General features: G+C 47.5%; 1 protein-coding gene across 5 annotated transcripts in view; it reads left to right on the top strand.

Annotated features, from left to right (window-relative positions):
• The window catches only part of CIC (capicua transcriptional repressor), a 275907-nt gene that overhangs the window by 43171 nt on the left and 219817 nt on the right, over positions 1-12919 (top strand). For all 5 annotated transcript variants that reach the window (XM_029576644.1, XM_029576645.1, XM_029576646.1 and 2 more), the window contains exon 3: positions 10983-11132. In XM_029576644.1, the coding sequence (XP_029432504.1) occupies positions 10983-11132 (150 nt within the window). The remainder of the gene's footprint in view (positions 1-10982; positions 11133-12919) is intronic.

Here is a 12919-nt window from a genome sequence, read left to right as displayed (position 1 = left end):
CCCCCCCCCCCACCCCAGAAAAAAAAAATATACATACAGAAAATGTATGTCTTAGTTTAATCCACTAGAGTAACCTGGCTAGTCTTGTTTTCAGGATATACCCGTTGAATGTGCATGCACATAGTTTGAAAAATCCATTTTCCAGGGATGAGAGAATTTTTCCTGTGGGCAAATGGTGATATTTTCAACCCACATTTGGGGCTTGAAGGTACACAGGCTGCAGCAAGGAAGATGGGTTGAGGAATAAAGAAGAGAGAACAGGAGGGGAGAAGGCAGCGAGGGGTGATGTCATGTAACACCGCAGCGGCATCCCTAATACCCATACAGGGTAACCCTGTGGCCACTTGGAGGGTACTGCCAAGCACTGCACAGGCCCTCCTGCACCTCTGCATGTGTTTCTACAATGGCAACCTGCCAACTGGTTTCTGCTTGCCTCTGGGCAAGTTCCCCACTCACAGGCTGGCCCTTGGTGGTTTCTAGGGACACTAAGTCCCCTCACAGCCAAGGGTCACACAGTTCCTTGAAATACAGGAGTTGGAAAGGGCATCAGCCCAGAGATCTGCTCCTTTTGCCCTCCCAGCAGAGACTAGAGAGTTCAGAACCCTCAGGGTGATGTCTCTGTCTCCAGGGCCAATCAGGGCATACAGTATTAAGAGCTTTCTGGCCAATGGAACTGCAGGGTGTTTCAGTGTTACATGCACTCGCTACTGGAATGTGTATGCTAATCAAGCTACCTTTTAGTCAAGGCATCATCCAAAGCCTCTGTTTGAACTTCAGTGCAGAGGTCCAACATCATCTGCAGGCCAGCACACGGGAAATGAGCTCTCTGGGGGAAAAGTGTCACAGGGCAGAACAAAACTACCAAGCATGCAACACACAGAGACATCAGTACGAACTGATGCATGCAAAACCCTGTTTCACCACAGGTGGAGATGAGAAAAAGATAAGGCTTCATGGGATGGACTGGGGTAGGAGGTATGCAGGGAAGAAATCCACTTACGGGCGGATTTTAAATGCCCTGCTTGCGTAAATCCAGCTGGATTTACGCGAGCAGGGCCCTCGCACGCCGGCGCGCCTATTTTGCATAGGCCGCCGGCGCGCGCAGAGCCCCGGGACGCGCGTAAGTGGTGGGGCGGGGCGTGACGTGGCGTTTGGGGGGCGGGCCCGAGGGCGTGGTTTCGGCCCAGGGACGTTCCAGGGGCGTGACCGCACCCTTGGAACAGCCCCCCGGAGCGACCTCGGAGGGAACGGAGGCAGGCTGCGCGGCTCGGCGCGTGCAGGCTGCCCAAAATTGGCAGCCTTGCGCGCGCGCCGATCCCGGATTTTTGTTTGCGCCTGGTGCGGGAACAAAAGTAAGCGATCGCGCTATTTTTTAAAACCTACCCCTTAGCTTGGACTCCCCTTCCTACCTTCTTTAAAACATAACATCAGCCTGCCGAATTATCTCTGCCAAGGACCCCTTCATTTTATTTCTTAAACAACCTACAAGAGAACTATACAGGTCAGCTCTAGAACTTCTTTGAACTCCCCAAAGAATACCCAAAGAATTTTTCAAACCAACTTCAACCCCTTGGCAGTCCAAAATTTCAATACCCAGCCCTATGCCTATGATTTACTACCTCTGCCTACATTAGGCTCAGTATCATGTACTTTTATGTTATTATCCCCATATATTTATCTCCAAGTTATTTCTACCTGTTCTTTGTAAGACATTTACTTGTCACTGTTATTGTTCAGAATGTAAACCGAATTGATCAGTAATTCTGTTATTGGAAAGTCGGTTTAGAAAAGTTCTAAATAAATAAATAAATAAATTATTTGGTGGAGGGGGGGAGTTAGCAGCAGGAGTGCATTTTGTCCTTGGTGATTAAGTATTAGAGCATTTTTTCAAACCTTGCATGTGATATATTTATTTTACACTGGTTAAAATGTTTTACCGATCTTTGAAATAAAATCTTCCCAATGCTGTGTACAAAAGCTTTTAACAAAATTAATTGTTAACACAGTGTTAAATCTCCATATAGCTAAAAACAAACAACCAAATAAAATCAAATAACTTAGTCCTTTTGGTGACTGTTGTGACAAATGGCCATTGTATACACATACATCACATGCATATTCATTCTGGATAGCCTGAAAACCAAACTATAGGGAGTGGTCCTTGCAGGGCTAGATTTAGGTTTTGGGTGCCCATAGCAGGAGAAGAAGGGTGGAAGACCCTGGAGATCAGTTAGTAGGTGAAATCTTTCTACTTCCACTTCCCTCCATAGCAGTGCCCCTTTGAAATGGAATTGCTGGAGCAGGCTCCTCCTTGGCACAACTACATCCTTCTTTAGCCTGGTTATTTGGCACCTTCAAAATTTGAGACCCTAGGTAATTGCCTATGCCTAAATCTGGGTCTTTAAGGACCTGGTTGGAGAAATAGGGAGTTGGCACATTTCCCATTGCTGTAATCTACAGCTGAAGCATGTCTTTTGCTATAGTAAAAGCTTTAGTTTGCTGAAAACTAGTGCTTTTACGAGAAAAAAAAATCCAGTAAAAACAACAAACCCCAAACCAACCAAATGTAAAAGATCAGTGCAGTGGTTGCTATAAATGGCCAACTCGTAGCTTTTGCAAGTGCTTTTTCGTGCTAAAACCTGGAGCCTAGCATCCCCCTCTCTGGCTCCTGGAAGCAGAGTGCTAACCAGCGTGAGGACAAGAGCTCCCCACTACCTTCCCCAGGAAGCAGGAGCAGAGAGCCAGCGAGTGCAGGGCCAGGCAGCTCTGCCGTGGAAACAGGTGAGCATGTACACAGTCTTACAAAAGAAATCCCTTGCAGGCGTCTGTAACTATAAATTAAAGATAGTAGGCCTGTTCACCATAGAGGAGTTAGCAATGCCTGGCCCCTGGGGATGTGCGTACACACTGTGCTGGCTCAGACCTTGTTTACTAGCATGAACTCAGTTGACTTGTGGGCGGAGCTTTTTCCCCGCCTCTTCTTTGTTGTAATTCTCCGGGCTGCAGAGTGCTTTACCCTTTGCATCCCACAGTCTGTAGTGTGTTGCTCAGCAGCTAGGGCTTGGACCATAGCCTAACGCCGACCAGCCAGCTCTCGGGCTGCCGCTGCGGGGATGGGCAAACCACATGCTTCTCTTGACATGCGGCATTTTGGAACTCCTTCACACCCACACAGCTGGGAAACGTGGCTTGTCCGGGACCCAATGGGGGTAACCTGCACAGTGCAGCATATACTAGCATAAGCTTGCTGGGCAGACTGGGTGGATCATTTGGTCCTTTTCTGCTGACATTTTTATGTTTCTATGAGGACATCCGATCCAGGCGGCGCTGGGCCCCTGAGGAATCCACGTATACTTTAGGCTCTTGCCACCTATGCTGTGAATGTGGCCCCTGGCTATCTTCCTATTTAACTCCCCCCCCTCCCCCTCCATTATCCCCAACAGTGTTGGGAGTCAAACCCTGAATTCACCAATGCAAAGCTCTGGCTTTTGACAGTTCTTTTAAAAAAAACCAAAAAACAATGTCACGTTCAAAGGGAGAATAAAGAAGGCTGGAGTGGAAAATCTCAGGAGTGTTGGAAAGTGTTAAAACGCCTGGCTCAGAACTTTTCCCTCTTGCCCAAAGCTGATTTTTTTTTTGACAGCCTGCCCTGCACTGACTCATAGTCTCACTTCTATTTTTATCACAATTCCTCATCGTGCTTCACCCACCCCCCCGCTTTTAAAAATTAAAAAAAAAATACCCACGGCTTGTGGTTACTGTAGCCAATCAGAACAGCATCTGTCTCTTGGTTACCAAGGTAACTTGTGCAGGACTGGGCCAAGACAGGAAAGGAGGCGGAACTAAGTCATCAACTTCGTGCTTTTAAAGCAACAGTGCTCAGGAGTGCTCTGGCATGCTTTTTCTCTTTGTTCATTTTCTTTTCAGCTGTTTGTTCTTGTGTCTGACCCTCCCCTTCATCCTCACTTGTTGCCTACCTGATAGGTTTCAATGTAGCCAATAACACAAATTACTTGCCTATTCTAACCGATACCTTCTGTCCACTGCTTTTAAAACCTAGTCAGAGTGAACCTGACCGGCATGCCACCCTTTCTTTGTCGCTCTCCTGACCTCACCTCACATTGGGCTTTATTTGCTAAGAATTTTTCCCATAGACACCAAATGGGAGAAAACCTTTAGTAAATGACCCTCATTATGCTGTAGTTCTGTCTTGTAACTCTCACCTTTCTTTGGGTTCCTGCAGTGTTTTCATCACAGTATCTTCCCATAAACACAAAATGCGGATGTAAATTAGACACAATGTAATCTAATAAAAGCCTGACCAGTAGAACTGTTGCCATCCAAAGTGAGGGGTTGTGGCATTCCAGCCATGCTCCTGAACGCTCCCTGCTTCTGAGCATTGAAATAACAGTTTTGTGTTTTCTGTCTTCCATCTGGGATCTGGGTTTGCAACTGTGCTCCTAAATACTTCCTTCAGGACTTTGGGAGCACAGCTATAATGCCAGAATCCCCTTAAGAGAATGTTTAGAACTATAGTTGTGCACCCTTACCCCCTCTCCTTGGGGCTCTAGAACTGCAACCTAGAATTCCCCTTGCTGAATTCTGTGCCTTTAAAACAGAAATTGGAGAGACTTTAATGTTTGCCAGAGATGGAAATGGTTTATGATTTCTTTTCTGGGAGGGGGAGTTTGGAAGCAGAGTGGGAGGGCAGCATATTCCTAGTTAGAAAGTCCCCATCTGTTAGATGTGGTTGTGCTTTGGGAGGGAGGGAGAGAAGAGAAATTCTGTCTTTGTGACTAGAAGTGCTTGCAACATTAATCTATTCCAGATGTGCGTGTGCATGTGCACAAATATTGCTGTGTATGTATGTATTGGTGTGTGTGTGTGTGACAAGCCACTCTGAAATGTATGCCCATATGTCTGCGTGCATGCAGGCAGATATGGTGTTACCTTGTGTATGTGCTCAAGTTGTGTATGTGGTTGCCTGCAACATGAAACAATTTGTAGTTTGTACTTTTGTATGTATGTTTTTATGGGAGGTTGAGGACCACCTACTGTGTATGATTGAAGTGTGTGTGTGTATGTATGCCTATAGGAGATAGATGGGTACCTACAGTGTCAAACACATTATTAGTGTGGGCAAGACAGTTTACGTGAGAGAACAATAGTTCAGTTCCTGGATTAGGGAGGTGGAGCAAGTTAGCCAGAAAGAGAGAAACAACAAGCACAAGGATGTGGAGACATACAGAAAGATGTCAGGCATACCTGAGTCAGAATGACCTGAAATGCCAGTGCTTTCAGCTTGTGAAGAAGCATTTCAAACAGCAGCTCCAGGAGCCAGGCAAGAAGGAAGCTGGCTCCTGGAAAGCTAAATTGCATTCTGGGATGTCCCTGAAAGTAGATTGTAGAGTGGGAAATGCAAGCTGGCCGAATCTTTATGAAAAGGATCTGTGACTAAGAACTGGTAGTAGTGCTCAGTGCCTGGGTGGGCTTAAGAAGGTTTTTGTGTCATACAGTTTGTATGGTTGTGATTTGCTACTGGCACATTTCTCTTAGGGAAAATATCATCATAGTCTCAGATGAAATTTCCAAACTTAATGGCCTGAGCCTGCTGCAGGCACTGACCAGCAGCTTGAGAGTTCATATATTGAACATCTCTGGATGTAGAATGACCTTGACAAACGTTTGGTGCCTGAATGCAGGAAATGTTAGGAGGGAGAGAAGCAAAAGCGAGAGAAATTAGTTGCTATGAGATGTCTTGCTGTATATCTGTGCGAATAGTGAACCAGGGCCAGAAATCGGGCAGTACACAAAGCTAGTCCTCTGTTATGTTATGACTGGCCTGCACCACTGGGCAGTATCTTGTCTGAGAATGAGTTTGTGAGTGTCTCTGAGAGCATGTATGTGACCGAGTGGGCGTGGGTTTCTCATTGGGGAGGCTCCCCTGCTTCCTTTGAGCACTCTCTTTTATATCTAAGGAAAATAAATGGGAGGGGAGAAGCCTGGTCCCATATGATGAGATGGGAAAAGAGCTCTGTGTGATATATAGGGTAGGGTGGTGCGATACCTTTTGTCTGATTCAGAGGATGAGAATGCTTTGTATGTAATTTAAACAATTCCATTTTTAAAAAGGTTTAATCTTCTTAGTTTGGCATGAATCCAAACAGTTTTGGTACCCAGTGGTAGGGCATTAATCCCCTATATTGTGCTGCTTCTTAGTCTTAAACACCTTACCACATTTGTCCTGCAACCAGTTGGGTTTTTCAGGTTATCCACACTGAATATACCAGTTAGATATAAATATATCTAACATATATATATAAATATATCTAACATAAAGGTTTAGGAAGCTTTGCTCTTGAAATTCAAATTCTTCTAATGCTCCAACCCATAAGGGGCTGCTGCTGTATCCCTTTGTGAGAAATAGGGGCTGGAGGATATTCATGTGAGATGGGGGCTAGTACAGTTGTTGTATTTAATGAAGGGCATGAAGATTATTGTTGATGAGATGTAAGAGAGAGGATAGTAGAGCGTGCTGTGGACCACATTTGCTAAAGGGTTTTTTTTTCCCCCCCCCCATTGTGTGGCTATTGGGTATATGTTTAGTCTATAGGCCCCAGCATATGTGTTTATATGGAGAAGCGAAGGGATGCAACGCTGTGCGTCTTAAATAGGTTTAGAATTTAACAAATATTTTCCCTCATAAATAAACATGGCACAATCCCTTTCGGTACTTCTGACCCTGCTTGGGAATCAGGAGTAACCACAAGAGATGGTACAGCATCCTTGGAGGGAGACGTTACAGGGTGGGTGGGACTGCGCACTGCTTTTCCGTGGGACGCCGCCTCCCCACAGCGCGCAGAGCTCGCCCTTCTCCGGCCCCACTCGTTCCGCTCCCCGGGCGGAGTCCTCGACCGCCTTACTCACTCACAGGATGAGTCAGGACTCGCGGCCTGCTGAACTCCGCCCAATCCTTCCTTCGGCCAATCATTAATGTGGCTGGGACCTCGCGTCACATCATTTACATCTTACTGGCTTCCCCGCTCAGCCAACGGAGGCCCGAGGTGGGGACGAGGAGGTTGCTGCCTAATTTGCATATAAGTGGCATTCCTTCGCCAGCCTATCAGCGAGAGAAGCGCGTGAGAAGTGCTATTTGCATATGAATGACACTGCTCCGGCAGCCAATAAGCGTGTAGGGGGTAATTGGGCATGCGTAGGGCGGGGGAGCTCCCCTCCCTTGCCTTTTTTTTTTTTTTTTGCGCCTCCCTTGTTTGCGGCGGGGTGAATGGTGTTGGATACGATGTTACAGCGCGAGCTGAGGGGGAGCTGGAGTTCAAGCCTGTGCTGAGCCCGCCCGGAGGTGGGGGGCAATACGAAGAACCCCCGGGGAATCCGGCCCCCTCCGCGCCGCTGTCATGTGTGCCCGGGGGCTGTGACAGCGCTTCTCCCTCCCAGCCCTGCTCTGTTATTGTGTATCCTCCCCCGGGACCCCTGTCCCGTGCGGTGGGGACTCTCGCGTCTTCCCCAGACAGGATCCGTCTCAGAGGGGGTCTCCGGGTTACACGGATCGACGGGGTGGGGGAAGAGGGAAAGTGGCCGCTCCGTGGAGGAGTATCGCGGAGATCGGAGGACAGCATCGGATCGGTCCTACGCAGCCTCTTGTTGACCATCGCTTGTAGTTACAGCCATCGGCAAAGTCTCTGGGAGGCGGCGGATGGTTCTCAGGAGCCGGAGCCTGGTATGGACAGTTGGGGGCACGCCTGAGACCACGGGGGCAGCCCCCACCCCCACCCACTCTGTTCCGGGGTAGCATGTTCTCCGCAGAGCGACCCCTCCCTCGTCAGGGGCTCAGCATGTTCGGTCAGTGGCTTTCTTTTTTTCTCTGGAAGGTGGGGGCAGGTACAGCGGAGCCCTCCTTGTTGCATAGGGCTTATGATCCTGACCTGATAAAATACGGAGCCCTCGTTCTTGCGCGTTGAACCTTTTCCCAGCCTGGCTGCTGGGTATGGGATTTGCAGCGCCCTGGATTCTTCGCTGATTGTGATACCTTGTATTGGGCCGATAGGTGATGATGTAGTACTAGATAAACGTGACACATATGATTTGCAATATTACGCAGTGATACTAGTCTCTTCATGTAGTAGGCTGGCATTAGACTTTACAACCCTCACTCTCGGAGAGAAAGTGGAAAATACTAGGAATGATTTCTGGCCTATGAAGGATGCATGATTCTTCTTTCTCATGATCTGGATGTACTTGTTTTCTGCATCTTGTAGCCACTCTTTGTATTGCTGTGTACATGACTTCTGTTTGCTGTGTCACCCAGGGTAAAGGAGCATATGTGTGTGAGCCCAGGCACACAAAATATGATTTTATACATTTATATTTTCTCCGTGAAGTTACCCAACTACTTTTCCTTTGTCCTTTTATGACAGTTTCCTAAAGAAACAACAGGTTGAATCTTTTCTTTTATAACATGAAAATATTACCCAGTGTTCTCTCCAGAAGAGTGTAGTCTCCTGCAGAGATAGCTGTGGGCTAAACAGAGTCCTTTGTTGGTGACTTTACCCTTTTTGGAAGGCAGAGTTTTTCCTACTTGAAGCATCATTACCATCTTCAGGATACATAAACTAATCTATAGATATAACTGGCTTTTAAAGCAGTAAAAAATTGACTCATCCAATGAGGAGAGCAAAGAAACTAACAGGCCGATACAGCGCACTGTTAGCCTGCTCTTGGTCGCGCGTTTTCCCTTACCCCTTATTCAGTAAGGGGAGGAAAACACGCGTCCAAGCCGCGGCACCTAATAGCGCCCTCAACATGCAAATGCATGTTGATGGCCCTATTAGGTATGCGCGCGGGATACAGAAAGTAAAATGTGCAGCCAAGCCGCACATTTTACTTTCAGAAATTTGGGTCGGCGCTAATTTCTTCCGGCACCGGGAAAGTGCACAGAAAAGCAGTAAAAACTGCTTTTCTGTGCACCCTCCGACTTAATATCATGGCGATATTAAGTCGGAGGTCCAGAAGAGTAAAAAAAAGTAAAAAAAAATAAAAAAAATAAAATTTGAATTCTGCCCACGGCTGTCGGGCCGAAAACCGGACGCTCAATTTTGCTGGCGTCCGTTTTCCGAGCTTGTGGCTGTCAGCGGGCTCGAGAACCGACGCCGGCAAAATTGAGCGTTGGCTGTCAAACCCACTGACAGCCGCCGCTCCTGTCAAAAAGGAGGCGCTAGGGACGTGCTAGTGTCCCTAGCGCCTCCTTTTGCCCGGAACTACCGCCAGACCTAATTTAAATACTGCATCGCGCGCACCGGCGAGTGGCCGGTGCGCGTGCCGGGAGAACAGGCATTCGCCTGCTCTCCCGCGGACTTTACTGTATCGGCCTATAACAGAGTTAAAGTTGCCTACAGCAAAACATCTCAAAATACAATCAGACTGCTAGGCACTTAATTGCATTTGCATACAGCAGCCTTCATACTGTAACAGACTGGGATGCAGCATTACTTGTTCTACCCATGCTTTTGTTACATTGGTCCCATGGGCACATAGTACTTTAATGCACACATTGGTATGTGTAAACTCAGGCTCATGGTCGTAGTCTGCAGTAATAGTACCAATCTGATGTACCTGCATCTACATGCTAATAGTGTCTGCTCTTTTCCACAAACACCTGTTCATGTTCTAACAATATCTTTCCTTTCCTAGTACATTGGTTCACATTCTGTGTTCTCTTATATACATACACCTGACCATGCTCCTGCTTCACATTTGTGTGAAGGAATTCATTTATTAAATGTTTGATTGATGATGACCTTGTGAATGGCCTCCCCCTGCCCCCCATGACAACTGGATGAGAAGGAGCAAATGGAGACCATTTGATAGCTTCCTCATGGCAACAGTACTTGGTTTCTTTAGACCACAGAAGTTTAATACACCCTAGAATGAAATGGATGAATATCCCAGTGTTAAGGCTGAAAGCAGATAAGCATTGACTATTGGTCTCTGGTACTTGGTCCTGATGTGACTCACTGATTACCACTACACTGGCTAGAGGATCCCCTGAACCTCACCTTTCCTCTTTTTGTTTTTTCCTACTTTGTTTACTTCCTTTGTCCTGGGGGAGTTTTGTCTCTCTTGCTGATGTGGTGTGTTACTAGGTGCTGTCCTGAGAGGGAGTCCAGCTGGGGGCTAAGAAGCTATGACATACACTACTGTATGGTGTGGAAGGGTTGTGTAGGAAAGAGAGAATCTGTATAAATAATGTGTGTGATGAAATTTGACACCAGGAGGAAGCCCTTGGGTTTCTAATCTATTGTTTGCTCCTTTGGGGGAAGAGGGTGTGTTTGCATAGGTTTGAAATGGGCTTGCTGGTAGTGACCTCAGAAGGGTCTTTGAAAATGAAAATTTAGAGGGGTGATGGGAGGGTGTGTGTTTGTGTGTGTGTGTGTGGGGGGGGAGTATAAGGAGAAGGGTGAGGAAAAAGGGATAGGAATCCAGGAAGGAGGGGTGGGAAGGTAAAGGGTGTGGGAAGAGAAGGGGGTAGGGGATGAAAGCAGGAGGAAGTGAGGTGGGGAAGATGGGATGTGAATAGAGAGGAAGTAGAGGAGGTGGGATTGCTGGGAGGATGTAGGATAGGGTTGTCCAGGAGCTGGGAGGAGGGAGATGGGAATATGAAAGTGCTACTTTTTTGTGTAATGAGCTGCAGGTTATGATGTAACCTGTGGCTGTAGTTTGCATAGAAAGCACAGGGGATTGTGGGTGAACTGAATAATGCATACTGAGAATATGCTGTGCTAAACAGGAAGTGCAATGTTTCTGGATTTTTGAGCTGGCTAGACTCTTCCCAAAGTTTCTCATTGTATGAGTGTACTCCTTGCTCACTGACGCATTGGAGATGCACAATTGTGATTGAGCCTCTCTGTTCCCCTGCCTGCCACCTTTGTAATCAGATTTTCTGTCCATTGCTTTTTTTTTTTCAGTCTGGACAAATGTTGAGCCTCGCTCTGTGGCGGTTTTTCCTTGGCATTCGTTGGTCCCATTCCTAGCTCCCAGCCAACCAGACTCTTCTGTTCAACCCAGTGAGGGCCAGCAGCCGGTCAGTCATCCAACACCCTCCAGTCACAGCAAAGGTAGGCCCAGGTTATAGGATACATACACTGTGAAGCAAATTTATTGAACTTGAATAATAATAATGTTGTAAGTGGCTTGAGCATTACTTGCAAAAGCAGCTAAAAATAAAACAAACTTGTAGGGACCAGAGAGAGGCTTCATAAGTGATTGAGAAACACTGAACCTCATGATTTGTTGGACAACTTCATGTGACCTCATATTAAACCTTATTGGTGTATGCCAATTCACCATTCCTGAACATATCCAGATCAGTCCAGACAAGTGGGTTTTACATCCCTACCAGCAGATGGAGTCGGAGAACAAAACTTTTGAGGCACTGCTACATAACTGAGAGTGCCACCTGCAGTCCCTCAGTATTTCTCTGACTCTAGCAGATGGTAGAGGTGCAAATCTGCAGTCTAGTTAAAACAAAATAAAAAGTTAGGTGTTAGGTCAGAAGTGGATGCCAGAAGCTCCATGAGGTGTTAGGTGCCTTTATGGGCCATCCCTTAAATGGAGCCGGGCGACCGGGAGTTGGATACCCCTGGCTGGCTTCATCTGCATTGTACCGGAGGGTCCGATAGCCAGGGCACTGGCTCCCTCGACCTTCAGAGACCCCTCTCTCTGGTACCACTGGTCCTGTCAGGAAAGTATTCCAGTTCCCTGTACGTACCAGGATCAGTCCAGACCGCTGGGTTATGCCTCCCTTCCAGCAGATGGAGCCAGGGAAAAGCTGAAAAGCACCCCCAGATAACCCGGTATGCCAGCTGCGATCCTTCAGTATTTCTCTGATTCCAGCAGATGGATGTGAAGCATCAGGACCTGTGGTCCTGATCCTTTGCAAAATTCTTTATTTGATTGATTAATAAGTGAAGGGGGTATCCTAACCTTAGTACCTTTGACTAGATCAACTTGTAGTAAGTAGTAAAAAAAAAAAAAAGGGAAGACTGAAATCACTTTGTAATAGGCAAGGCTGGGCTTCTGCCCTTGGCCTTAATATCCGGAGAATATTGACAAGCCCGGTGAGTTGGGGGGGGGGGGAATTTACCGGTGGGCCTGTCCCTCCTCCCCCATAGCGTGCCAGACACGTCTTAATTCCTTTGGTGGGAGCTAAAAATTGCATATTAAGCCCAGGGACGTACATTCCCCTGGTTGAGTAGCTATGAAAAAGAAAAAATAAATACATAAATAAAAGAGAAAGGATAAGCCTTTTAAACAGAGCGAGCCTGCTGAAATTTCCTGAGGCTCCGGAGGGGGTGAATTGCTTCACTCAGCTGTTCTACTTACAGCTTAGATTGCCATGCCGCGAGGATCGCGATGTGCAGCGTGTGGAGAACCGGCAGCGTGGATCTCTCGCAAAGGCCTCTGCTCCCGCTGTATTCCCAGGGGTGAGGGGCCTTCGCAGCTGCCGATTGCAGGGAAAAAGATCAGCGTTGCCGTGATCGCGCGGCTTAGGCCGCAGTCAGACAGTTCACAAGGAGAGGTCCCGATGCTGCGCAGGGCTCAGATGCTCGGGGGGAGGGGATTTCCCGCCGATTTCTCTTACGTTAAGCCCCCAAAGACCTCGTGATTTGGGACATGATTCTTCTCCTTCTCCTGCTGTGCCTCCGGGGGGGGGGGGGGGCGCGCCCTTAAAGAGACAGCACCCATTTTCTTCTCAGTTTATTTTACTGCTTCACAAAGCTTATATGGAGGCTGAGGCAGGCTTGGATGGATAATATTCTCCTCCTGCTAAGATCCCCAGGCCTGCAGAGGATCAAGGGGCTCCTAGGACCCAGCCTTCCCGTCCCGCTCCTGACACTGAGCT

Source organism: Rhinatrema bivittatum, chromosome 14 (genome assembly GCF_901001135.1).
Source record: "Rhinatrema bivittatum chromosome 14, aRhiBiv1.1, whole genome shotgun sequence".
Taxonomy (NCBI): Eukaryota; Metazoa; Chordata; class Amphibia; order Gymnophiona; family Rhinatrematidae; genus Rhinatrema; species Rhinatrema bivittatum.
This window is presented reverse-complemented; position numbering and strand designations above follow the sequence as displayed.